General features: G+C 51.4%; 1 protein-coding gene across 1 annotated transcript; it reads right to left on the reverse strand.

The window, feature by feature from the left end:
• Window positions 1-2,416: 2,416 nt before the first annotated feature.
• Window positions 2,417-23,187, reverse strand: CTSH (cathepsin H). Its single transcript, XM_019983501.2, has 12 exons — window positions 23,012-23,187; window positions 18,672-18,703; window positions 17,925-18,030; window positions 16,588-16,658; window positions 15,846-15,950; window positions 13,388-13,474; window positions 12,547-12,602; window positions 10,585-10,666; window positions 9,090-9,158; window positions 5,279-5,385; window positions 3,553-3,678; window positions 2,417-2,841 (listed from the first exon to the last, which is right to left on the reverse strand). Exons 1-12 carry the CDS (start codon window positions 23,100-23,102, stop codon window positions 2,766-2,768), a joined length of 1,008 nt encoding a protein of 335 aa, XP_019839060.1. The 5' UTR covers window positions 23,103-23,187; the 3' UTR covers window positions 2,417-2,765.
• Between the last annotated feature and the right edge of the window lie 3,796 nt (window positions 23,188-26,983).

Genomic DNA, 26,983 nt, shown 5'->3' on the forward strand with positions numbered 1-26,983 from the left:
CCACCTGAGTTATCTCACTCATCAACAGGCCTGTTCTTGGAGGGAGAGGCCTTGTTTACTTAATGTTGATGGTGGCAAGCGTGGGCCCTGGTGTTCCACAGTTCACGTGTCTTGCCGTTTCTAGGTCTTGAGTACACACAGCTATATTTGTCTGAACATAGCCTACTGCATTCATCAGGGTGGTTTTAGTTGGAAATGATAGTTGTAACTCAGAAGTAGCTCAGAGTTCATTGGCTTATGTAACAGAACTCTGTGGAAAGGCTTTAGGCATTGATCCAGATGCTTAAACTGTGTTCTCTGGAATATTTCATCTCTTGACCCTGCTTTCCTCTATTTTGGCTTCATTTTCAATTTTGGCATTTTCACATTTCAGCAGAGTGGCCAAACAGGAGGCTGTAAGCTATGTCTTAGTAACTTGGTCACCCAGGGAAGATGCCCCACTCTGCCCTGCCCCCTTTTTTGGCTTAAGGCACCACACACACATTCATTATTGACAGTTTGGGAGGTCACTCTCACTGAAACTAAAATCAGTCTTCAGCAGGCTGCATTCATTCTGGCGGCTCTAGGGAAGAATCCATTTCTAAACCCTCTTGGTTTTTAACTTAAAGTATAACTGACCTGTATTAGACTAACACTGTGTTAGTTCCAGATGTACAGCAGGCTGCTGTAATATTTTTATATGTTACAAAGTGATCACCCAGAAGAGCCTTTCTGATGCTTCCCACAAAATCCCACGTTCACTGCTTCTGACTGACCCATCTTGAGCCCTGTGCTGATCCCTGGACCAGTCACCATGGCTGGGAGGGTGAAGCGTGTCATCCACAGGCCTAGGTCACATGGTCCTGGGGAGGAGGCGTGGGTGAACATAAGTATCCTTCCAGTAAAACCTCAGGGACTCATAGGGGTACAGGAGGGCGTACAGGAGCCTGTCACTCTCTAGGTTTTCCAGATTCACTGGTGTGGTGTTTCCCTCCTCTTACTTCCCAGACTCCACTCCCTGCCACATACGGCCTCCACACAGAGCTGCCCCGCCATGCTCTCTGCCTCTCCTGAGCTCTTGACATCTTCTGCCCTTTACGTGGAATGCCTTCACTGTTCCTCATTAAATAAGCCCATTCAGCTCAGTGCAGAACTCTCATCTCTGAAGGGCCTGGTTTCTTGGGTGCAGAGCCAGTACCTAGCTACATGGGTCGCCTCCCTTGGAAATACCACACAACACACAACCCTAGACAGGCTTTTCTTAAGAAGAAACAATTCAGGGACTTCCTTGGTGGTCCAGTGGTTAGAACTCTGCACTTCCACTGCAGGGGGCACTGGTTTAATCCCTGGTTGGGGAACTAAGATCCCACATTCCACTTGGTGCAGCCAAAAAAAAAAAAAATTCACCCTGTGAAAGTATAAAACTCAGTGCATTTAAGTATATTCATTGGGTTGTGCAAGCCACCACCGTCGATAACTGCAGAATATTTTCAAGGCCCCCAAAAGCAAGCCCAGACCCATAAGCAGTGTCTCCATCCTCCTCCTCAGCTGTTGGCAATCACCAGTCTGCCTTCTGATTCTGTGGGTTTACCAGCTTTGGACATCGTAGGTGGATGGAATTACACAACCTGTGTTCTCTCACTGACACACTGTAGTGTTTCTGGAGTTTATCCCTGTGATAGCCTATATCAGAACTTCCTTCCCTTTTATGTCTGAACAACGTTCCGTCATATGCATAGACCACATTTTCTTCATTTCTGTCATATGATGAACGTGGTTATTTCCACATTTGGGTAATTATGAATACAGCTGCTGTAAATGACATGAAAGCTTTTTTTTTTTTTTTTCCGCTCTCCAGGCAGCATGGGGGATCTTTGTTCCCCCACCAGGGCTTGAACTCACGACTCTGCATTGGGAGTGCAGTCTTAATCACTGAACTGCCAGGGAAGTCTGGAAAGCTTTTCTTGTTAGGAAAGTGTGTCCTATAGGACAAACAGCACCAACTCATGCTGCAGACCCTGCTCCCCAGGGGCCAGAGGCTCCACAGACACACGTTGGGATGGTGGATGTGGCAGGAGGATCAGGGGAAGGAAGGGGCTGGTAAGGGAGACATAGGGGCCATCCCAAGGGGTGGGGCAGGTGAGCCGGGAGCAGGAAGCTGAGCATGGGAAAGCCACAAGGAGAGTAAGGCTTCCTAACCGATGTGGGTTGAGGTCACTCTCTGCCAGAGCCTGGTGTATTTCCTCCTCCCTCCCCACATGCTCAAAACATCAAGCAAACCTGCTCTTTCATCCAGGGCCCCCCACCTGGGAGATAGCTGCACCAGCACGCTTGCATGCCATCCTTCCAGCCAGAGAGCCAGCCACCCCCGGGTGCCTGTGTCTTAGGAGACGGCCTGGAGACAGACCCAGACCCCAGCCCACAGCACAGACCTGGCTCAGGAGGTGCCCACTGCAGGTTTATTAAAGACCACAGAAGAGACAGTGGAGCTTCTCCCCAATGTGAAATGCAGCCCTTCTGGGAAGAAAGAATATTCCTTGTCCACAAGGGGTTGATCAATGAGAAACCACGTGTAAGGCACGTGGCTGGTGGTGACCTCTGCAGCAGAAGACGTGGGCAGGCTTGTTGCTCCGTGGGATTCACCTCCCAGTTTTCTCTGGGTTTCCAGGCAGAGTGCAGGGCCACGGGTTAGGGGTGGTCTCCCAACACGTCCTCCAGGGCAGGATCTTGGGCCCCCGACTGCCTGGTCCTCGCTTTCTCCACTGACCCGTCATTGCCGCCGGGGCTCACACCAGGGGGATAGGGAAGGAGGCACAGGCCGCAAGGCCGCACATGTTCTTCCCGCGCTCAATGAGGAAGTACCTGGGCAGAGGGAGGGGCTGAGGCCTGGCCAAGATCTGACTCCAGGGGCTAGGCCCTCCCATTTATTCACAAAAGAGTAGCGCTGGGTTTTCTGGTCTCCAGGAAACCTGACTTGGCCACCACATGAACTCTGTCCCATTATTCTATCCCTGCTTCACTTCTCTCCAGAATCTCCTGAGGGCCCCCTTCTCAGCCTCACCTAGTTGGCCTCATGTTGGGGACCCCTCCTCAGATGAGGACATCAAGTCTGAGACTTAGAGAGACACAAAGTCACATTGAGATATGTCCCCAGGCCACCTGACTGAAGCCCCTTCTAGGAGGGGCTGTTCACCATCGGTAAACTTGTTCCTTTCGTTTCTCTCCCTCAGGGCCTCCCAGACATGGCTGAGTCCCAGCTGGGCCCTGTGTTGTGGACTGTCTCCTAGCGGTGGTCACAGAACCCACTGAACCAAACGGCCTCCTGTGCCTGGATAGACAGTCATTATAATCTGGGGTCTGGGATGGGAGAGGGTCTGCTGGAGGGTTCTTGAGGGTGTGAAGGTTACATCCTCAAATTCCCCTCTTTTTGGCCTGGGCTAAGGCTGTTGAGCAGCCCCTTCTCGGAAGCCACACTGAGGCGGAAGAGACACACACACTCCCTCCCACCGAGGGCCCCCCAGACCTGGGCACTCAGGCCTCCCTCTCAGTACATGGGACCTAGAAGCTGCTTACCCCTTCATTCCCCAGTTAGGGCCCCAAGAATTCTTCACGATCCAGTAAGGTATCCCTTTCTCTTCTCCGTACCCAACAGCCAGCACTGCGTGGTTTACTTTATCTGGAGTCTTATGACAGGAAGTACTGGAAAAGGAAAATAAAGGCTTGAAAATACGGAAAGGGTGGGATTTCTCTGGTAGTCCAGTGGTTGAGATGCTGTGCTTCCAGTGCAAGGGGTGTGGGTTCGATCCCTGATCGGGAACCTAAGATCCCACATGCCACGTGGCCAAAAAAAGGATGAAAGGATAAAATACGATTCAGTCACACCCAGCAAGTGATTTAGAGCATTGTTTTCCAGAGTGGGGACTGGGAGGCACTGAAGGTGGTGAATTAACGTTGGTTTAGTCACAGGGCAAGAGAAGTGTTCAAGCGGATGAGCTGCAGTGGCCATGCAATCATTCAACCAGTGTGTAACTGAGCTGTTGATACGTGTCAGGCCTGGGGAAGGCAAGGTGTGGGACGCCAGCAGCATGCCCAACTGTGCTCCTGGATCTAGGAAGCTCCCTTTGGCAGGGAGCAGGCAGGCAAAGAGGCTGGTTCTATACAGTGACAACTAGGGGGCTGACAAGAGCCCAAGGGAAGCGGACCCGACCAAGTGGGAACAGAATGGGCAGGGTGTGGGGACAAGGAAGGCTTCCCTGGGAAGGTGGGTGCTCAGTGGAGTAGAAAATGACACCCTGCTCTGGTATTCTTCCCTGGGAAATTCCATGGGCAGAGGAGCAGGGTGGAACAGAGAGGACGTGGGTGTCTTTGATGGGATTTGAACTTGGAGAAAGAAGGACAGATGATAGAGGCTCCCCGAGCCAAGCTAAGACATGGGACAGTGGGTGTGTGTGTGCAGAAGTGGTGCGGCGAGAAGGGTGTTCAGAAGCTGACTGGCTGTGGGTGGAGGATGGACCATTAGCGGGGGCACAAGAACAAAGCAGTAAGGAGGCGATGGTGAGGAGAGATGCAGTGGGAGAGAGGACAACATGTTTCTGAACAGCGATCATGGGGCAGCATCTGATAAGGGGGAGGAGACAGGCAGGATCTGAGGTCCCTGTGGGCCGTCCAGCTTCATGTGGTAGGGAGGCCCTTGCCTCTCGGTCTAATGCTCAAGAGGCCCGCTGGTGGAAGGGGGCTTGGAGACTCAGCAAACAGTTGGCCGTGGAGTTCAAGGCATATGTGAGAAGAGGGCAGAGGAGAAAGTCCTGGAACACGCTCGCATTTAGGACTGGCCAGACTGCAATCGAGGCCATTGAGGAGATGGCGGGCAGCGACCGGAAGTGGCTGCACTGACTCTCATTGTAAAACAGGCAAGAGGAATGGATGAGAGGAAGCCCACCCTAGAGAACTCCTCGATGACCCTTCAGCACGGGATTCTGCATCTGGGAGCAGCTGGTTTCCCTTCCCTGTTTCATATCTTCACAGCTTTGACCATGGGTGTTTATCACCAGAGGCGGCTCTTTGGCTGAGTGAGGGGGAGCTCTGGGCTCAAACAGGGGCCCCGGACCCACTGTGTGACTCCTCTCCTCCTCCTCAACTCGGGGACTGGGGATCCTGACCCTCAGGGCTGCAGGGCGATGTGATAGGTCAGCAAACGTGGCATGGGTGGAGAAACGGTCAGACCCGGACTGAGTCCCGGGCCTGGCCATGGGGAACCCACATGCCCCTTCTCCCCTGAGGATGCTGGGGTCCTGCTTACCTGGAGTAGATGCCCTTTCTGTACATCATAAAGTCAGCAGTCACCTCGAAGGCGAAGCTCACGGGGTTGTGTAGGGCCACGGCCTCTACCATCGCCTCCTCATCGTTCTGTGGACAGAGGGGCAGACAGGTGAACACACTGGCCCCTGCCACTTCCCCACCCCACGGGAGAAATGTGGTCCTTTGCTCCAAAGTAGGTAACAGGCACAGAGGAGGGAAGAGAAGGGTGTTTTAGACCAAAAAGCTGCCACCAAAGGGGAACTGCCCTTCCTTATAAGCAGAGCCTGCCCTGGACACTGGGAGCTGGTGTGGGTCCCCTGCCAGGTGGTGCAGTGGTAGAAAACCTGCCTGCCAATGCAGGAGATGAAAGAAACATAGGTTTGATCTGAGTTGGGAAGATTCCCTGTGGAGGAATTGGCAACCCACACCAGTACTCTTGTCTGGAAAATCCCATGGACAGAGGAGCCTGGTGGGCTATAGTCCATATGGTTGCAAAGAGTCAGACACGACAATGATTAAGCACAGCACAGCCCTCTTGTGAGTGAATGGCCAGGATCCTTTGTGTTTTCTATTTGCTTACGGCCCCTCCCCTGAAACCCTGCCTCCCTTTATGACCTCCCTGGACCTTGCTGGGCCTCCCTGCTTCGCTCCAAGAGAATCCTGCACCCTTTGGGTTTGAGCACAGGGTGCAGTGGGGACTCATTCACTCTCTCACTCACAACCACATGCCACAGCCCTCCCGTGAGCTCCCAGGGGTGCAGAGGTGAGTGGGACTCCCCTGTTCCCATCCCCAGGACCCCTGCACCCACAAATCTAGTCTAAGGAGCTTTCATTGCTGTTTTTGGTAGAACACCAGGGTTAGAAGTCCGTGAGCAGACAAGGCTCAGATGGCGGTAGAAACAAGAAGACCTGGCAAAGGACTGTGTGCCTAAGAAGGACTCAGCCCCGCCAGCTTGGGGTCGGGGTGGGGCAGTGGGAGGAAGTCCGGGGCTTCCTAGGGGCAGACAGCAGCAGTTGGAACCAGCTGTGCTTGTGCTCAGTCTCAGTCGCATCGGACTCTTTGCGACCCCATGGACTGTAACCCATGCTGGTGTGGGTAACCATTTCCTCCTCCAGGGGATCTTCCTGACCCAGGGATCGAAACAGAGTCTCCTGCACTGGCAGGCGAATTCTTTACCACTGCACCACCTGGGAAGCCCCTAGAATTACCTGGGGGGCTTTAAAAAAAATCCCAATGCCCAAGCTGCACCCCAGACAATAATGTTAGCATCTCTGGGGTGGGTCCAAGGCAGGATTTCTTAAAGCATCTGTGCTGGGAACCACTGGGTTACCATGAGCTGAGGAGGCCATTCCCCTGGCTAGAGACCTTGGGGAGTTGAAATAAGGAAGAGCTGAGGCCAGGGCTCTGCTGAAGGAGGGGCAGGCTGAAGAGGTCAGGGCACCAGCCTTCCTCAGTCCTCTCTCCCTGGAGAAGGGGCAGAGACCTGGCTGCAAAGGGCAAATGACTGCCTGGAAAGCAAGCTGCTTCCTTCCTTGTGCTCAGCAAAGGCCTTGTCAGGGCTGGTGAGACCACATGCCCCTCCTCCCCTGAGGATGCTGGGGTCCTGCTCACCTGGAGTAGCCTGCCCACCAAGAGGTGGTGGGTGTCATGGGGCTGGCCATTCTCATGGCCAAGGAGGGCTGGATGCCCATGCTGGCCTGCTCCTCAGGGCCTGCATGTGTCACAGACAAGTTTCTCTTGGGCACCAGGCAAAGGGGATTGGATTGACCCCCAATCCACCTCTTAATGGGCTTCAAATGGGCCAGAGTGGGTCAGCCCCTGGTGAGTGTGTCTAAGAGAAACCAGCTGTTTTCTCAAGATAAATGTATCATAGTCAGAAACATCCCAATTAAAGGTTCTGGAATGCCATGATCTCTGTTTCAGTCCAGCTTACACTTCTAGTTCTGCAGCCCTGGTCAAGTTACTTAACCACTCTGAACCTTTCTTCATCTATAAAATGAAGGCAATAATGACCCTTATCTCCTGAGGTTGTCTTGAGTCTAAAGGAGATAACACAAGTTAAGTGGTTAGTACACTCCTTATGGCAGAAAGCAAAGAGGAACTAAAGAGCATCTTGATGAAAGTGAAAGAGGAGACTGAAAAAGCTGGCTTAAAACTCAACATTCAAAAAATGAAGATCATGGCATCTGATCCCATCACTTCATGGCAAATAGATGGGGAAACAACGGAAACAGTGACAGGCTTTATTTTCTTGGACTCCAAAGTCACTGCAGATGGTGACTACAACCATGAAATTAAAAGACACTTGCTCCTTGGAAAAAAGCTATGACCAATTTGGACAGCATATTGAAAACCAGAGACATAATTTGTCAACAAAGGTCCATCTAGTCAAAGCTATGGTTTTTCCAGTAGTCATGTAGGCATGTGAGAGTTGGACTATAAAGAAAGCTGATTGCTGAAGAATTGATGCTTTTGAACTGTGGTGTTGGAGAAGACTCTTGAGAGTCCCTTGGACTGCAAGAAGATCAAACCAGTCAATCCTAAAGGAAATCAACTCTGAATATCCATTGGAAGGACTGATGCTGAGGCTGAAACTCCAATACTTTGGCCACCTGATGTGAAGAACTGACTCATTGGCAAAGACCCTGATGCTTGGAAAGATTGAGGGCAGGAGGAGAAGGGAACAACAGAGGATGAGATGGCTGGATGGCATCACTGGTTCGAAGGACATGAGTTTAAGCAAGCTCCAGGAGTTGGTGATGGACAGGGAAGCCTGGCACGCTGTAGTCCATGGGGTCGCCGAGTTGGACACGACTGAGTGACTGAACTGAAGTGAACACTCCATAAGCTCTTGCCACTAGTGCCGAGTGCATGCATGTACTTCGATTAGATGGAAGCTACTGTGGGACTCCCTAGAGGCCCAGTGGTTAATCCACCTGCCAATGCAGGGGACATGGGTTCAATCCCTGGTTCAGGAAGATACCACATGTGATGGAGCAATTAAGCCCAATGCACCACAACTACTGAGTTTGTGTTCTGCAACTGCTGAAGCTCGTGCACCTAGAGCCTGTGCTGCATAACAAGAGAAGCCACTGCAATGAGAAGCCCGTGCACCACAACAAAGAGTAGCCCCCGGTCGCTGAAACTGGAGAAAGCCCGCGCACAGCAATGAAGACGCAGCACAGCCAAACAAGTGAATTTGAAAAAAAAGTGAACCAAACTCATAGCCACAGATCCATGTATATCATTTCACTGTTAAGTACAAGTAATCTTTGAGTGACTGTAATTTAAAGTGTTTAATATTGGGACTTCCTTGGTCATCCAGTAGTTAAGAATCTGCCTAATAACACAGGGGATACAAGTCCAATCCATGGTCCCACGTGCCATGGAGCAACGAAAACTAAGCCCGAGCACCACAACTGCTGAGCCCACATGCTGCAACTACTGAAGCCCATGCTCTGCAATAAGAGAAGCCACTGCAATGAGAATCCCACACACTGCAACTGGAGAAAGCCAGTGCAGCAATGAAGACCCAGTGCAGCCAAAAATTAAAGATAAGAAAGAATGAAGACTTGTGCAGACTTGGGCCAGGACCAGAGCATCTGACTGCCGACTCCTGCTCTATCCCTTCCGTCCTACACCCTGCTGCCATCACGGTGACTAACATTCACTGATAGTCAAAAACTTTTCAATCAAAGGGATGTGCTGCCCAGAAAGGCTGCTGTGCTATGCCCCTTGGCCATCCGACGGTAGTGGAGGCTGCCTCCTGATCAGAATGTGTTCCCCATCGCAAGGAAGGGTTGGTACTCACCAGTGTGATGTTGGCTACGTCCTTGACAAAAGCAATGGCCTTACTGGGCTGGTACTTGCAGTCACCATCCTGTTCAGGGGGCAAAGGTCATGGGATACAGGTTGGGGATGCTTACCCTGCCCTCGCCACCCTGTGCAATTTGATAACATTGACAAAGCAAAAGCTACAGGTACCAGGACTTGGGTGAGGGGGATCACTTAGGAGAGAATCAGAGGCATCCTTGTCCCTGAGGACGTTACAGTCCAGTGGGAGGAGACCATGCTGGCTTTGGCAGAGGTGGGCTCGAGTAGCCCCTGGTGGGAGCACGAGGAAGGGGCCTGACCCAGTCCAAGGAGGCTTGCCGAGAAAAGGAACCCAGTAAGAGCCTGCACGGCAGGGGAGGGAGGCCCAGTCTCAGTCCAGGGAAGATGACCAACAAGAGGCAGGACACGTGCAGGGAAGAGCAAGCCCCTCTGAGACGGAGAGACAGGCAAGATGACAATGCAGGACTTGAAGTTTAGGAAGCAGCAAGCGGCTGGGCAGGAGCGGAAGGTTTCCAAGGAGAGAGTGAAGTCAAAGACAAGACTGGGCAGACAGATTCGGGCAGAGGGACTTGGAAGGCAGGCCGGAGAGTCTGGAGTTTATCTTGCAGGCCCTGGGAAGCCTTTGAAGAGTTCTGAACTGAGTGTACCCAGAGCTTGGTCTGAGAGGCCTCTCTGGCAGCCCCTGGGGGAGAGTGGCCCCAGGACAGACCACCCTCAGGGATCCAGGATGAAGGGGGACCAAGGGCTGAGTGGGGGAAGGGACATAGGACAGACCAAGGAGCAGAAGGAAGAAGGTCTCTGGCGGGGGAGGGTCTGGGCAGGGACTGCCCTGAGAAAGGGACACAGGTAGCCAAGAGGTTTTCGGGAAAGGTGGTGCCTCCCATTTCTAGGAGGGGCAACACTGGAAGAGAGTCCTGGGTTTGGGGGAAAGTCAAGGTGCCCAGCCATGCACAGGCGGGGCTGAGGTGAGAGGGGAGGCCCTGGGCCCAGGAGCACTGTCTGCATGGACACGGAGTGTAGAAGCCCATAGATGGCATTCTCGTGCACCCTCGGCAGGAGGTGCGGGCCAGGCCACGAGCAGAGACGGTGCTGCCATGGACAGGGCGAAGAGGCCCCAGGACAGCTGAGCACCAGGGCTCAGACAAACAGAGGAGGCGAAGGAGTGAACATGAAGAGACAACACAGAATTCAGAAGGGAGTAGGAGTCCTCAAGAGGGTGCAGGGGAAGGGTGTGTCCTGAGGCTGGGAGAAGAAGAGAAATAGGGGCCCTGCAGACTAAGAAGATGGAGCCCAGGTTAGGAGAACAAAGATGGGGGAAGCCCAGGGGGCCCTGCAGACCAAGAAGATGGAGCCCAGGCAGGGAGAACAGAGATGTGGCACCCTGCAGACCAGGAAGACAGAACCCAGGCTGGGAGAATAGAGATGGAGCGCCCTGCAGACCAAGAAGACGGAGCCCAGGCTGCCCGAGTTACCTGGCCCCTGTAGGGGTAGGTGTCTTCACCCATGATGCCCTTGTTGTACCGGATGTACTCGAAGGCCTGGCTGGGGAGACCCCTGCAAGAAGCACACACAGCTGTGCCCACCTGGGACTGGCCCCAATAGAGGCAGGGCCTGCCGAGGCTGGGGCGTGCCAGACGTCTGCCCTGGCGGGGCTGGGGGGCCGTGACTTCAGCTCTGAGTCCCAGGACGAGCCTGAGCGTGGTTCCCTGCAGGAGACTCCTGTGCTGGCTGCTGCTGAAGCAGGACTTGCCTGGGAGAGGGCTGGGCCGCTGGGAGGGGGCGGGAGGCAAGGCTGGGAGCCTGCTCTGGGGGGACACGAGAGGCCTGGCTTTATACCTGTGTGCTCAGGAAAGGTCTTAGAGCACTGCATGTGAGGAGGAGATGAGGGCTGGAGACACTGGGAACTGTGAGTCAATCCCTAACAACCCGTTTGAAGAATAGGCCAGGAGGTAGGTAGACAGACTGGGAGTTTGGGGTTAGCAGATGCAAACTGGTCTATCTAGAATGGATAAACAACAAGGTCCTACTGTATATTCAATATCCTGTGATAAAACCATAATGGAAAAGAATATGGAAAAGAATGTATGTATGTGTATATAACTGTTGCTGTTCAGTCGCTAAGTCATATTTGACTCTCTGTGACCCCATGGACGGCAGCACGCTAGGCTTCCCTGTCCTTCACTGTTTCTCGGAGTTTGTTCAAACTCACGTCCATCGAGTCGATGCTATCTAACCATCTCATCCTCTGCTGCCCTCTTCTCCTCCTGCCTTCCGTTTTTTCCAGCATCAGTGTTTTTTCCAATGAATCAGCTCTTCGCATCAGGTGGCCAGAGTATTGGAGTTTCAGCTTTAGCATCAGTCCTTCCAATGAATATTTTGGGTTGATTTCCTTTAGGATTGACTGCTTTGATCTCCTTCCTGTCCAAGGGACTCTCAAGAGGCTTCCCCAGCACCACAGTTCAAAGGCATCAATTCTTGGTGCTAAGCCTTCTTTATGGTCCAACTCTCACATTGGTACATGACTACTGGAAAAACCATAGCTTTGGCTATACGGACCTTTGTCAGCAAAGTGATGTCTCTGCTTTTTAATATGTGTATTACTATGCGGTTGCAAAGAGTCAGACACGACTTACCGACTGAACAACAATGATGTGTATAATTGAGTCACTTTGCTGTATGGCAGTAATTAACACAACACTGTAGTTAAACTAGACCTCAATAAATAAATAAAGGGGCCAAGAGAGCAGGCCTGGCAAAATACAGTGTTTCTGCCTGAACATGGCACCTCATCTATAGAAAAGCTCCTTCACACAGCCTGCAGAGCTGGGGCAGCCAGAGCTTTAGAGTAGGGGACCCCGGTCTCCCGGCCGCGGACCGGTACCTCCTGTCATCATCAACATTAGATTAGAATAAAAGCACAATAAATGTACTGTACTTGAATCATCCTGAAACCATCCCCACTCCATCTCCCTCCCCATACCCCAAGTCCATGGGAAAATCGTCTTCCATGAAACCAGCCCCTGGTGCCAAAAAGGTTGGGGACTGCTGCCCTAGAGAATTCGCAGACAGCCGACCAGACACCGGTGTGTGGATCTTGCTTCTGCAGGACAATGTGCTTCTCATTCTGTGAATTCTTTTGGCCACTCACACAGAGGCCCGGGTGGTGGATGAGGCCAAATGTGCTGAGGGGTGACAGCAAGGTGACAACAGGGAAAGAGGACAGATTCTGGGAGCAGACAGGCCCGGGCCTGGCTTATAGCTCTGCCCACTCCAGCTGATGGACCTCGGGTATGTGGGGTGACCATCCTCCTCTTTAAGCGGGGCCAATTTTGCTTCCACCCAGGACAGAGTCTCGGCCCATCCTAGACCCAACAGAAGTAACCCCGGGGAATGAGAAGGGGCTCCAGGCCTCCCCACCCTGGTCTGGGACGTACCCTTGGCAGCCGTGGTTGTTGAAGTTCTGGGCGCAGTCCACCAGCTGCTGCTCAGCCTGGAGAAGGAACACATACCCAGTGAGCTAGGTGTTCACCGGGAGAGCCCCCAGCTCAGGGCCCCCTGAGCCGACCACACCCGTGGCCCCGCCAGCTCTGGGTCAGGAGGATCAGGTTATACTCCCCCAGGGCGAGGTCCATCTCTGTGTCCAGGGGGCCAGCCCAGAGCCAGCGCCTTTTGGGGAAGAGCTCAGTGATGACCTGGCAGCCAAGCTGGCATGTGAGAGGGTGAGGAGGGGCCTGAAGGGTGCACATAGGTGGGCCCCCATGGTGGCATGTGGGAGGGAGGGGACAGGCCTTCCCTACTCCTGGGCCCTGGTGGCCCTCGCCAGTCTAGCCTTCTCTTCCCCTGCTTCCCTATGCAGGACGCCGTGGTCCGACAGTCACCCCTTGCTCTGGGGGCTCCAGAGGTGAATACACGGGTCCTAGCTCTCCCCTGCAGGAAGACGACCAGCCTGGGAGGGGGTGCAGCTCCTACAGGGCTGCCTCCCAGGCAGGCTCTGCTCCCTGAAGGCCCTGGGTTCCCAGACCGAGGAACACCCAGACCCACTCAGGAATGAGCCTCAGTCCTTCCAAACTGTCAGGGGAGGTTTGTGTGCCAAATATCCATGAGACTGGGACACAAAGTCCAGCTGACATGGCCACTCTCATCTAATGCCCTGAAGAAGCCTGAAGGCCTGGCCTGCCCCACCAAGTCAGGGCTCAGAGCCAAGCTGTGACCCCTGCAGGAGACCCTGATCCCACACTCCCCACATCCCACCCCGCCCCGCAGCTGGTCACTCACCAGGAAGGGCAACTTCCCTGTTGCTATGGCGACAGCAGACTCCAGGGCCCCGGTGGTGGAGAAGGTCCAGCAACTGCCGCAGCTGCCCTGGAGGCCAGAGTGGAGAAAGGGAGTCAGAACCTGGGCCCCTCAGGCTCCCGAGAACCTCAGTGGACCAAGCCCCAACTCACATCTATCCGTGCTGATCCTCACAAGCCCCAAGTGGCCGGCATCCTTCTCCGCATGTTACAGATGAGAAGACTGAGGCTTGTAAAAGGGCAGCAGCAGCTGCCTCCCCATCCGGCCCCTCGCTGACCAACCCCCAATGTCCTGCAAGGGCCAGAGTTCCTCCCGACTCCATTCTGTGCTGTTCTACATGTCCTTCTACTTTTTTTCTTTCCTTGCTGCACCACGAGGCACAAGGGATCTTAATTCCCCAACCAGCATCGACCCACACCCTCTGCAGTGGAAGTTCAGAGTCTTAACCACTGGACTGCCTGGGAAGTCTCTCTGCTTCTGAATCTCCTGCTGGATTCTCTTCTTCCCACTGCTCCCAACAGAAGGACTCACCAAAGTCCTGTTTCCAGAATTTTCTCTCTCACCTTTCCCCCTCCAATCTCACCCACAGTCCTTTTAAACTAACAACTTCCCAGACCCCACTTCAGCTCTGACCTCTGCCCAGACCCAGACCACCTGTCTCCCAGAGGACCCCACCAGTATACACCCCAGACACCATAGACCCTGTGTGTCCTGCCCCAGCCATCCATCTCCCCGTCCTCTACCATGATTACGGCCACTGACCAGTCTCCTGACACCTCATTGGGGCCAGGTGTCGGGTGCTGGAGCCTGCCTGCCTACTTCAGATCACAGTCCTGCCCCCACCCACTATGTGAGCTGGGCAAGGGGTGTCTCCCCATCCCCCAGTTTCATCACTTGTAAAATGGGAACCACCGTGCTTGCCCCACAGAACTGTCAGAAGCGCAGATAACATCCTGCCAGTCATGCAGTTACCCCACGGGTTCAGTAACACCAGCTGCTGTCAGCATCTTTCTCTTATCCCCATCTTTGTCTCTTTTCCGCCCTTCACTGGCTCAACCGTCCATAGACTACTTCTGAAACATCTCCTAAGATCCTTTCCTCACTGTTCTTGTCCACTCCTCCTCGCTTGTCTCCTGGAAAGAGCCTTCACCCTCCCCCCATCCCCAGTCTCTTCCTCTCAAATCCTTCCCTTGGCAGCGGGAGGGGAGGGCCTGATCAGAGTATCTCTGGTCAAGGAGGTGGGCTTGGCCACTGAGGAAAGAGACAGAGCAGGCCTTGAGCGGAGACCCACTTGCTTTGCACCTTTAGCCTCCCTTGAGGCTGCTGAGCTAATGTCAGATCCTGTCTTCACACCTGTAACAAAACTGTGGCTATAGTGAAAGCCCATACACACCCACAGCAGTGACCACCTTGTTCCGGCCCCTCTGCTCAGGGTTCTCTCTCCTGCCTGATAGCTAGCTAACGAGAGGACCCAGAACATCCTTGGCAGACCTCTGCTTCTTCCTTGCCCAGAGGGTGAGGGGGTTCAGGCTTCCACATTGAATACCTGTTGGGCTTTGAACTGTCCTGGGATTCTCAGATGGTTAAAAGCCACCTTGGGGTCTTGGGGGAGGGGACTGACTTCATCCTCCCCCTCTGCTGAAGTGGAGACTCGTTTTGGCTTCTGGGTTCTCGTTGAACCGTCTAGCTCACTAGGCAGGCTCTGGGAATTCAGTGAGCCTGGGGGCATCATGGCTGCGTCACGTGGATTTCAGGAAAAGGAGAAAATGTTTCTCATGGCGAGTTTCAGTGGAAAGCCAAGTGCTACCAGGAAGGCAACCTTCACCCTGTTTCCTGGGAGCAAGAGGTGGGAATGCTTCTGAAGATGGCCACTGCACTGTTGCTTCCGGGGACAGCAGGCCCAGACTCTCCAGGACCCAGCAGTGTGTGGGACCCTCAGCCCTCAGGGCAGGAACGTGCCACCACTTGCCTTGCCTGGCACGCTGTGTCGTGCAGGAGGCGCTCTTCAGAGCACGTCTGCAATGCGGGGTTCCATGCTGTTCGTTGACCACCTGCAGCTCCCTGGAGGGAGGCAGAGGGCCAGGGAGGGGCTGGACCTGGTGCCCTGTGGAGTGGATGGAGGACAGGAAGAAAAGACGTGTAGGAATGGGGTCCCGTATCCAGTTACAGAAGGGCACAGATGTTTAGGGCCAGCGGGGAGCTTTAGACAGGGCAGTGGAGCGGGAGGGAAGGGGTACACTTCAGCCCAGACAGGAACTACATCCATAAAAACAACGACCTCCTGGCCTTTTGGAGGAAGGTAGCTAGAGAGATAATGAAAAAATAGTGGAGTTCGGGATATTACTCTTTGTGTTTTGGGATTCTCTTGAGTTTCTCTTCCTGGCATACTGTCTGAAAATGTGGCTGTTTTGGAGGAAAAACTGGGGACCATCATGCATACCTGATTTTTCACTGGTGTGACAAAATTTCCTTTTTTTCGCCAGTCCATGGAGGGTGGGTAGGGACCAGTACCTCGAAGGTAGTTACTTTTGGTGGCTGAGCAATTCTAAAATGACAAATTACAATTTTTTTTCAGGGGGGGAAAAACCCATTTCTGATGGAAAAGTATGTAATTAAAATAGTCACCACAAAAGAATGAGAAAGATTATGGTTGTCAGGACCATCCTATCGCACCCTATTAGTTCCAAATGCTAAATGACAGGTCCTTTGGGGGACTCACGTTGGGGCAGTTAGGACAGGGAGGGCAGATTTAGCAAATAAACATACAGTTCACCCAGTTAAAGTTGAATTTTAGATCAATGATGAAAATGTTGCAGTGTACATCCCATGCAATACTTTGGATATTACTTATGCTAAAATATTATTAGTTGGGACTTCTCTGGTGGTCCAGCGGTCAAGAATCTGCCTGCCAATGCAGGGGACCCGGGTTTGATCCCTCTTCCAGGAAGATCCCACATGCTCCGGAGCAACTAAGCCGAAGCGCCACAACTACTGAAGCCCACGCACCTTAGAGTCTGCAACAAGAGAAGCCACTGCAAGGAGAAGCCTGTGAACCACAACCAGAGAGTAGCACCCACTCACTGCAACTTAAGAAAGTCCTCTGCAAACGAAGACCCAGCGCAGCGGGAAAAAAAAAGCCAAACAGAAAAGACTCAGATTTGGTCCCAGTGAGTAATACCCACCTGAGGCTCTGACCAAAGATACTTGCGTTTTAATTCATCAAAGCTCATGTCTGAAAATTGATTCAGTCCCACTGAAAAAAGAGAAGGCAGAACAGTAAACAGTCAAACAAAAAACAAAACAGAGGTGTTCAGTAGATCACTAATAAAGAAACAAAAAAATAATGAAATCTCACGTTCCCTCGTGTCCTATTTACAGGCCCTCAACTTGGCTTCTTTAAATTTTTAAATGGAATGGACACAGTTGAATTGTTTTAAAACAAATTTTTAAATTTATTTTTTTATTGAGGTATAGTTGATTTTACAGTTGACCCTTGAACAACATGGTTTGAACTGGGCAGATCCACTTATATGTGGCTTTTTTTCCAATAGTAAATACTACAGTGCAACATGATCCTGGGTTGGTGTAATCATGGGATGCAGAACCGTGGATACAGAGAAAGTGCACATATGGAGGAAATGCATATATGGAGGGCAGACAATCAGTTATACTCAGACTCTCAACTGTGTAGACAGTCGGTGCCTCTAACCCCACACTGTTCAAGGTTCAACTGTAATTTACTACACCAAGGTCAGCCTGACTGTGCTTCGGAATTCCCTGGGGAACTTTGCAACAGTACCAGTGTCTGGGCTGCACCCCAGAGATGCGGATGTAGTGGGCCTGGGGTGGGGCCTGGGCACCCATTTTTTAGATGCCCCGTTAGTAGGTCTGGTGGACGTCCAGGTACCGAACCACCACACCTGTGCCAAGTGCCTGCCACCTGTTACCTCCTTCAGTCTTCATAGCCTGGCGGGGGGAGCCTTATGATCTCCACTTGACAGTCCAGTGAAACTTCAGAGCTGTCAACGCCCCCCAGGGTTGACACAGCCAATACTGGGCAGAAATGAGGTTCAAACTGAGGTTTCCTTCCACTTCACGCTTCTGCCCATGTTACTCACTCAGTTGACAGTGCCGTCACTTCTGAGTCCTCAGCGCATGCAGCGTGTTTCTAGTGAAACGAACCCAGACTGAAGGCAGATGTCCTAAGGAGCTGCTTGTGAGTCCAGAAGCGCTGCTCCCCTCGGCAGCCCAGGGGCTCAGCGTCTGGGCTGGACCCTCAGAAAGCAGAAACACCACAACCCTTTGGAGGGACACCCTAAAGTTACAACCCCTTGAATCTCAGAGAACAATAGCAGAGCTGGAATGTGAGGTCGGCCCCAGCTTCAGAGCCTGGGTGGCTGCTCTCCCCCTGCCCCATTCCCCAGCCCAGTGGACCCTGTAATCATTCGTTTCTTTCCAGATCTGAACTGCTCTCTCCTCCCAGGGATGAGCGGCCTGGAGGCAAGGTGTCCCCACGTACTTTTAAATGTGTGGTTCCTGGCGTTGTGGGCGTTGATCTCCCTCAAGTTGCTGGCAAACACCTGCAGCCTGTGGTAGTACTCCTCTGAGCTGTATTTCTTTTGATGCTGAAACACATTAGCAAGCAATACGTCATGGAAACAGGACGCTGCTTACCAGAGGGTAACGGTTTTGTCTTCTAAGAGGAGGAATGGAGGTTTTCTTCCTGCCATGATTCTCAGGCCAAAACTGTATTAGTGGTGGGACACTGCCCTGGGCTTATATAGGAACCCCTCTGCCTCCAGGGGCCTGTGGCCAGAATGAAGCCTATGCAGCTGCCGTAGAGTCAGTTAAGAGATCGAGAAGGCCAGGTGAATGACCTGTCACGTTTAGATCAGCCCTGGATGCCACAACTGGCACTAGGTCAAGTTCATGGCAGAAATCACCATTTTTCAAAAATATGCACACCAGTGTTTTTCGATTGATTTTGCAGCCAGCTACACAATGTGATTTGAATACAAAAAATGTAAATAAATCTGAAGGTTTCCAAGGCTGCTAGCCAACTTCACTACTGGGGACCAGACCACTGTTTGGAAGGAACTCACTTAACGAAATCTTTTTGTGGCGTTTGACTCATCCCCATGTGGGAAAGACCCAGGGGATGGGGGCTGGAAATTCCTCCTTCATCGTCTCAAATCTAGGACAGTCTGTTCTGATAACAGGAAACAGTGAAATGAGAAACTTCAGAAAGAAGAAGTTGGACACTGACCTGCACCATCCATGATTGAAAGTGAAACTTCTCTGCAAAAAGGAGAAAAAAAAAATTAGGTCTGGGTGCCTTGTGGTCATGTCTATAGCCAAGTGGGGCACAAGAGAACTGATTTGCATTTTAATAAACTGGGTTAAACTTAAAGCACCAAAAATGGTGGCATATAATGCAGAATTTGAAAAGGAACTAAATTCTTACTGCTTTTGTGCTCCAAATTAATTTTGAAAAAGTACATGCCATTAACCTATAGTATTAAAAATCTGGATAATGGTAATACTTAGTGAGGAGTCAAAGGGGGCTTGTGGGGTGCTGGTAATGTTCTGTGGCTTCATCTGGGTGCCAGTTTCACGAGTGTGTTTAGATGATGAGAATTCACTGAAATGCATACTTAATGATTTGTGTTCTCTTCTGTGTCATATTTTAAGAAGTTAATTTAAAAACCTATATGCCAGGACTTCCCTATTGATCCAGTGGTTAACACTGTAGTTCCAGTGCAGGAACTGATTGATCCCTGATTCCAATTGATCCCTGATTGGGGAACTAATCCCACATGCTGCATGGTGAGGCCAAAAATAAATACATAAAATAAAAAAAAGTTTTGAATTTAACAGAGAGCTTGTTATTCATGATAACACAAATAAATACTTTAAAAGCCCTTATATACCTGGTGTCAGTAATTTTTTAAAAAGGGACAGATGGTAAATATCCTAGACTTTGCAATCTCTACAGTCTGTTACAACTACTCAACTCTACTCTCGAGTGTGAAAATGAAGGGGTATGACTGTTTCAATAAAACTTTATTTACAAAAACGGGCTGCCTAGTTGTTTGTAGACTCTTACTATATCCACCCTTGTACATTTTTAAATGTAAAATTGCATTTCAAATTTAAATAGCTGCAAAGGATGTACACCAGTTTATTGCAATTAATGACGTTTAAAAATATGACTGTTCCATCGTATTCAAAGGATGCTAGCCAAAGAATTCCATATAACATCACGATGTGATATTCACCATCAATAACATGAACAAATCCTTCTATAAGAGCTTAATAGTTCATACAGTTTCTTTTTCTCCTTGAACCCCCATCTCCATCCATATCTCACAGAATTTTATCCTAAGGGAGCATCTGTTTAATTTATTTTGGGGGGGCTACATTGCAGGGCATGTAGGACCTAGTTCCTTGACCAGGGATCAAACCCATGCCCCCTGCATTGGAAGTGTAGAGTCTTAACCACTAGACCACAATGGAAGTCCCAGGGAGTATCTGTTTATATTTCATTGCTCTAGTATCCTTTTATGCAATGACAAGCACGGAAAGTATATATTTAAATTACTGTTACTCCTGGTGACCCATATACCTCTGGATATTATAAAAGTTCATTCTGGATTAAGTCATCATCATTATTAAGACTCCAACTGATTAAAAACATGTCAAATATATTACACCTAATGAAAAGTAACTGTTAAACAAAAAGTAAACTTGCATTGGAGAGGCATCTCTTAATGAGGTAAATTAAACTTAATTAATGCCCTCCTCATGGATTTATATATTCATGAGTGATTATTACCTGTTTTTCTGAATGGGTTAGCATTAATTCTGATCTTTGTCTCAGCCCTTTCAAAGGGCTGAGAAATTCTGCTCAGATAAGCAGGATTGCTTATTGCTTCTGGGAACAGAAGGCAAGTTTTAGAGCAAAGTCACGCAATTCCTCGTACTCCTTTCTACACCCCCACATCACATGGCACTCTATTACTATACATTATTTCTAGGACCCCAGCAGCTGACACTTGGAAGTAAAGGGTGTGGAAATGGATTTACTGTCTGTACTGGTATCACTTGGTACTTTTCTGTGTTCCTCCACTGGTCTTCCCAGGTGGTACAGTGGTAAAGAATCCGTCTGCCAATGCAGGAGACACAGGCCTGATCCCTGGGTCAGAAAGATCCCTTGGAGGAGGAAATGGCAGCCCATCCAGTATTCTTGCCTAGAGAATCCCATGGACAGAGGAGCCAGGTGGGCTATCATCCATGGGGTCACAAAGAATTGGACACAACTGAGCACACACATGTGTGCCACCAATCCACACCCTGCAGCTGGAAGATCACAGTTGTGTGGAATTTAGCTCTCCCCTTGTGGGTCATAGATCTGTTCCAGAAACCAAGTGACAGCCATTTTTCCTGAGAAAGAAATGCACATTTCTCCAGGATATGCCCTGTGTGGGGTTTAGAGGACTGCAAATCTTGGTTAGCCATTATAGCTGATGGCTTCAGAAGAGAAAAAGTGAAGTGAAAGTTGCTCAGTTGTGTCTGACTCTTTGCGACCCCATGCAGAGCACCCTGCCAGGCTCCTGTGTCCATGGATTTCCCAGGCAAGAATATTGGAGTAGGTTGCCATTCCCTTCTCCAGGGGATCTTCCCAACCCAGGGATCAAATCCAGGTCTCTTGTATTGGCAAGTAGACACTTTACCATCTGAGCCACCAGGGAAGCCTGATGGCTTTAGAAGACCAGGGCTTGAGGCAGATAGAGTTTAGGACAACTGACCAATGTTTGCCTGCAGAGGTTTCAAAAGCTACAAGCAGGCGTGAAAATCCAGCACTACTTCTCATTCGTTCGAGGTCAGAGGGAGAAAAAGCCAGAGGTGATCTTGGGGTGGGGCCAGAAGGATATCTGGTGAGCCCTGCACACTAATCTCAGACCCACTGCAGTCCATTGTGACTTTTGGAAGAAAGCACACATCCTTTCTTTGTGTGCTGTTTCGGGGAGCACATGGTACTATCTAGAACAGGGGTTAGCAAACTCTGACCTGCCACTTGTTTTTGTATGGCCCACAAGCTAAGAATGTTCACGTTTAAAAACGTTTTTTTTGAAAACCACATTGTGTAACACTTAAAAATCATCTGAATTCAAACTTCAGTGTGTCTAAATAAAAGTTTCTCGGAGCACAACTGGCTCATTCATTTACATACCGCCTTTGGCTACTTTCAGCACAGAATTAAGTAGCTGATACAGAGACTGTGTGGTCCACAAAAAGCCTTAAATATTTACTATCTGGCTATTCACAGGAGAAGCATGCCAAACCCTACTCTGGAAGAACGGCTTCCAGCACCAGCCCCCCTCCTCCACGCAGGCCACACGGCTCTGGCTTGCGGGCAGCTGGGTTTCTTTAGGTTGAGACTGAGCTGAGCTGGGTGTCCTCCTAGGTCTGCAAGACTGGGGGGCTTCCTTGTATCTTTGGGACAGGAGGAATGAGGCAAGATTCTAGTGGAAAAGATTCAGCCTCAGGGATCTTTGTCCTATTTCCAGGCTGCTCTTTGGAGAAGGCAATGGCATCTCACTCCAGTATTCTTGCCTGGAAAATCCCATGGACAGAGGAGCCTGGTGGGCTGCAGTCCATAGGGTCGCTGAGGGTCGGACATAACTGAGCGACTTCACTTTCACTTTTCACTTTCCCACGTTGGAGAAGGAAATGGCAACCCACTCCAGTGTTTTTGCCTGGAGAATCCCAGGGACGGGGGAGCCTGGTGGGCTGCTGTCTCTGGGGTCGCACAGAGTTGGACACGACTGAAGCGACTTAGCAGCAGCAGCAGGCTGCTCTTTGGCTACAATTCTTTGTCCTCAGGGTGAGGAGGCAGGTGGTCTTGGGAGGTCAGAGCCTGTGGGCGGTGGGTTGAGGCTGAGGGTGGTGGACAGGGGGCAAGGCAGGAGGGCCTTCGGGAGAGCCTTTAGCTTGGGAAGGTGGTTGGATCTGCAGCAACAGAACTAGGGTAAGAGCAGCCGGAAGCTGGACCACTCAGCTTCCTGAGTGGAAGCCCTGGGGCCTTACAGGGGAGCCCTGGGGCTTGACCTTACACCCTGGGTCCTTGGAACAAACAGCCTCAGTTTTCAGGGGCTAAATCTGCTATGGCTCTGCACAGTCACTCCTTGAAAGGTCAGGTCCAACCCATTCACAGGCTCTCAAGGCACCCCTGGGGACGTCCCCTGTGCCCAGTCTCTGGGAGCTGCCAGAAAAGGCTGGGAAGTCCCTGCTAGCCTCTGGCTGGGGCGTTTCCTGTCAGCGCCCCTGAGCGCCCCGGGCACCTATCCATCCGCTCCTCGGGTCCCGCAAGACGCTCACCCTCCAAACCTCCCCCTTCTCTAGCCCACACTCCCCACGCATCACACAGGCCACCCTTCCATGACTCCGGTCCCGACCCGCAGAGCCCCAGGGCCTCGGGCCTGCGACGTGCGCTGCCCGGCTCCTCCCAAGCGCAGAGTCCGGACCCGCCCAAGTTCTCCAGAGTCTCCGACCTGCCGGCTCCTCTCCGGGGGCGCCTCGTCCCCGTCCCCGGAGTCCCCGTACCTAAAGAGTTCGCGGCCAGCTCGGCGGCGCCGCAAGCCGGGGCGCCCAGGAGCCAGGCTCCCGCGCAGAGCAGCGGCAGGACGGCCCACATCGCGGCGGCTGTGACTGCTCGGCCGGCGGTCGAGGGCTGGCTTGGAGGGCTGCGGGGCAGGCGGCCAAAATGTGCTCGGGACAGTGGGAGGGGCGGGGCCGGGCGGCGGGCGGGGCGGGAGGAGGAGGAGGGAGGGGGATGGGAGGAGGGGAGGAAGCGGGGGAGGAGGAGGGGGAAGAGGTGGAGGGTGCAAAACAATCCGGGAAGCCCTTGCTCCTGAGAGATGGTGGCCTTCGACTTCCCTCGGTCTCAGTCGCCTCCTTCTTACCCTCTTCTCATCTTTCACCTCTCCTCCGGGGACATCACTCTTCTCCTCAAAGAGGAAAGGCAAGTTGGACCACTCAGTCTGCAGGGGTCCTGCCCATCTGCTTATCTGCCAGAACTGGCCGGATGGGCCAGGGTGGTGCCTGTCCTCAGCCCAGATTCCCCATATCCCGACCTCTCCTCACCCCGGGGCTCCCATCTCCCACCCTCATTATTCACCTTACCCTGATGGGCCCTTCCGACTTGGGATGAACTCAAACTAGAGCAGTTAGATCGCTGTTTTTATGACTATGTTCCATCCCTGCAAGCCCCTCCCCCAAGGAGTTTTAGTCTTTCTGTCGAGAAAGTCATATTAGCAGCTGTAGGGCCATTTTCTCTATTTTGCAAATCCGAAAAAAAAGAATAGGATGTGTAAGAGTCCGGGTGTGAGATAAATAGAACAGGGAACATTTCCAACTAGGGCAGTGTGCTCAGGGATTGCTTCAAGGGAGAGGAGAGGGCAGTTAGACCTGCCTGCAACAACCTGTCAAGCACCCAGTGGGGCCGGGTTGTTCACTTATATCATCACCTTGCCAAGGGGCAGGTTGTTGCCTTTGCATTTTACAGATGGGGAAACTGAGGCTCCAAGCATTGATGCTAACGTTCCCAGTAAGTGTGCTTCCCAGTACAACGATTGCTCACTCTGCTCTTCTGGAGTCCTAGGCATTTGGTGTGTCAGAGCCTGTTGGCACTGGCCCGTCAGACCTGAGCCCTCTCCCTCCCTCAGACAGGAGGAAACCTCCATTTCTGCCTGACTCTGCCTGTGCAGAGCCCCCGGGGGAGCAGATTCCTGGATTTGACCTGTATGGGTACAGCTTGTGAATTTGCACTTACAGGCAACTCAAGAGCAACGGTGGTTGCTCAGTGCTGCTGGGTGGACAGTAAACCTGCATGAAGATTAGCAGTGCCATAGGACACTGTCTTGGAGAAGGCAATAGCACCCCACTCCAGTACTCTTGCCTGAAAAATCCCATGGATGGAGGAGCCGGGTAGGCTGCAGTCCATGGGGTCGCTAAGAGTCGGACACGACTGAGCGACTTCACTTTCACTTTTCACTTTCATGCATTGGAGAAGGAAATGGCAACCCACTCCAGTGTTCTTGCCTGGAGAATCCCAGGGACGGGCGAGCCTGGTGGGTCGCCGTCTATGGGGTCGCACAGAGTAGGACACGACTGAAGCGACTTAGCAGCAGCAGCAGCAGCAGCAGGACACTGTCTTTTCAGATAAAGCAGATCTTTATCAATTTATAAATCAGCCCTTGTCTGGATGCCCCTTGGGTTCGCTTTGAGGCAAATGTCTGGGGAATGACCCTATATGGTTGCTGCTACTTGGAAATTTAAGCCCCTGGCCTTGGGATAAACCTGGCCAGGCTCTGCAATGTTCTATCCTTCAGGTGTGCAGGAACTGCTCCTCTTTCTGCCCATCCAAGCCACCCAGAGAGTGGCAGGACTGAGAACCTTAACATTAGACCTCAGACCCCAAACTTGTTCTCTGTGCTGGGTCCCCAGTGACCCTTCTTGGTGGATCATTCAGGAAGGCCCGAAAACACGAATGGCACTGGCCTGATCAGTTTTAGAGTAATGTTTGGTTCTAGTCCTGTCACACATTCACTGTATGACATAAGCTGGTAGTTCTCTCACATGGGGTTTCAGATTCCTCATCTGTGAAACGGGGGTAGGTGCACTGCCTTCCACAGTGGTTAAATACAGGTTTACACTTTGTGTGTGTGTTAAGTCACTAAGTCATGTCTAATTCTTTGCACCCCATGGACTGCAGCATACCAGGCTTCCCTGTCCTTCACTCCTCCTGGAGTTTGCTGAAACTCCTGTCCATTGAGTGGGTGATGCCATCTAACCATCTCATCCTCTGTCGCCCCCTTCTCCTCCTGCCCTCAGTCTTTCCCAACTTCAGGGTCTTTTCCAATGAGTTGGCTCTTTGCATCAGGTAGCCAAAGTATTGGAGTTTCAGCTTCAGCATCAGTCCTTCCAGTGAATATCAGGGTTGATTTCCTTTAGGATTGACTGGTTTGATCGCCTTGCTGTCCAAGGGATTCTCAAGGGTCTTCTCTAGCACCACAGTTCGAAAGCATCAATTCTTCAGCGCTCAGCCTTTTTATGGACCAACTGTCACATCCATACACTTTAGTTATAGGTGAAACACTGGCCCCAAGTGTGGCACTGTAATAGTGATTCACCCAGATGTGGGCTCAGTTTTGGGTTCTGTCTCTGTCCTTCTCTGACTGCACCCGCTTGCCTGGTGAGTTCATCGGCTCCTCTGGCTCCAGCTGGGCATCACTTCTGCGAGGGCTTCTCTGCAGTCCTGGTCCTCTGTGCTCCTCAGAGGGTGGCTGAGGACTGGTGCTGGCAACAGAGCCCTGAACCAGGGGTGCAGGCAAAATTCTAGTTTCCATGCTTTGGTTATTTGATCAAACATGATCTACACAGAGCTGGGAAGGGACTTTGCAGGTGGAATGAAGGCTTCCAATCAGCTAACTTTGAAAGATTATCCTGGATTAGCTGAACAGCCCTGATGTAATCACTGGGACCCTTCCAAGCAGCAGAAGAAAGCAGAAGGGTCAGAGGAAGGAGGCAGGGGGAGGTCAGAGAACTTCGAACCACGAAAAAGACTCTACTGTGACAAGCTAGAGGAGTGGGAAGGGGTGGGAGGTGGGAGAGAGGTTCAAGATGGAGGGGACATACGCATACCTATGACTAATTCATGTCGATGTATGGCAGAAGCCAACACAATATTGTAAAGCAATTATCCTCGCATTAAAAATAAATAAATTTAAATTAAATTGTAAAAAAAAAGAAAGAAAGAAAGACTGTCCCTGCCATTGCTGACTTTGATGGGGGCCATGAGCCAATGAAGGTGATTGGCCTCTAGGAGCTGAGAATGACCCCAATGCACAACCAGTAAGGAAATGGAGACCTTGGTCCAGCAATCACAAGGACCTGAATTCTGCCAATGACCTGAATAAACTTGGAAGCAGATTCATCTCCACCACCTCCACTGGAAAAGAAGGCAGCCTCACTGACCTGTTGCTTTCGGCTGTGTGAGACCTGGAGAGGAACTGGCCAAAGTCACGTGGTTGACTTAAAAAAAAAAAGCACAATATGAGAATTGTGAGTTAAGTTTAATTGGGGTCTGGGAGTCAGCACCTCAGATAGCTCTGAGAAACTGCTCCAATGAGGCAGAGGGGGGAAGGTCAGTATAGACATGATTTTGGGGAAGGGGGAGTATGTGCAATCAAGCATATATTTTTTTGCAGAAGGTTTCTGCTAGTCATGGGGAGCAGATATCACCATGAAGGAATTTACTGCTTTTCTAGATATGAGGAGACACGTGAATTGAGCTTATCAAAATGGCTCCTGAAAGTATTTAACTATCTAAAGACCTGTCCTGCCAGTTTCCACCCTCCATCCCCAAGTACAGTGTACCTCATTTCTGCTCTCCACCCTGAGTGCCTTTCCAGGGGTGTGGAAGGTCAGCAGCTGCAGAAACACATAATTTAATCCTTGTAGAGGTGGATGGCAAGTGCCAATTTGTAGTTGACAACGTGGACTTCTCTACATGTG

The sequence above is a fragment of the Bos indicus genome, chromosome 21, assembly GCF_029378745.1.
Source record: "Bos indicus isolate NIAB-ARS_2022 breed Sahiwal x Tharparkar chromosome 21, NIAB-ARS_B.indTharparkar_mat_pri_1.0, whole genome shotgun sequence".
Lineage (NCBI taxonomy): Eukaryota > Metazoa > Chordata > Mammalia > Artiodactyla > Bovidae > Bos > Bos indicus.

Excerpts from the sequence above, each read along its gene's own strand:
- CTSH (XM_019983501.2), bottom strand. The coding sequence starts at position 23,102 with ATGTGGGCCGTCCTGCCGCTGCTCTGCGCGGGAGCCTGGCTCCTGGGC. Across the intron at positions 12,603-13,387 it reads CAGGGAAGTTGCCCTTCCTG|GCTGAGCAGCAGCTGGTGGA; the intron begins GTGAGTGACCAG and ends TTCCTTCTCCAG. Across the intron at positions 5,386-9,089 it reads ACGTAGCCAACATCACACTG|AACGATGAGGAGGCGATGGT; the intron begins GTGAGTACCAAC and ends CTCTGTCCACAG.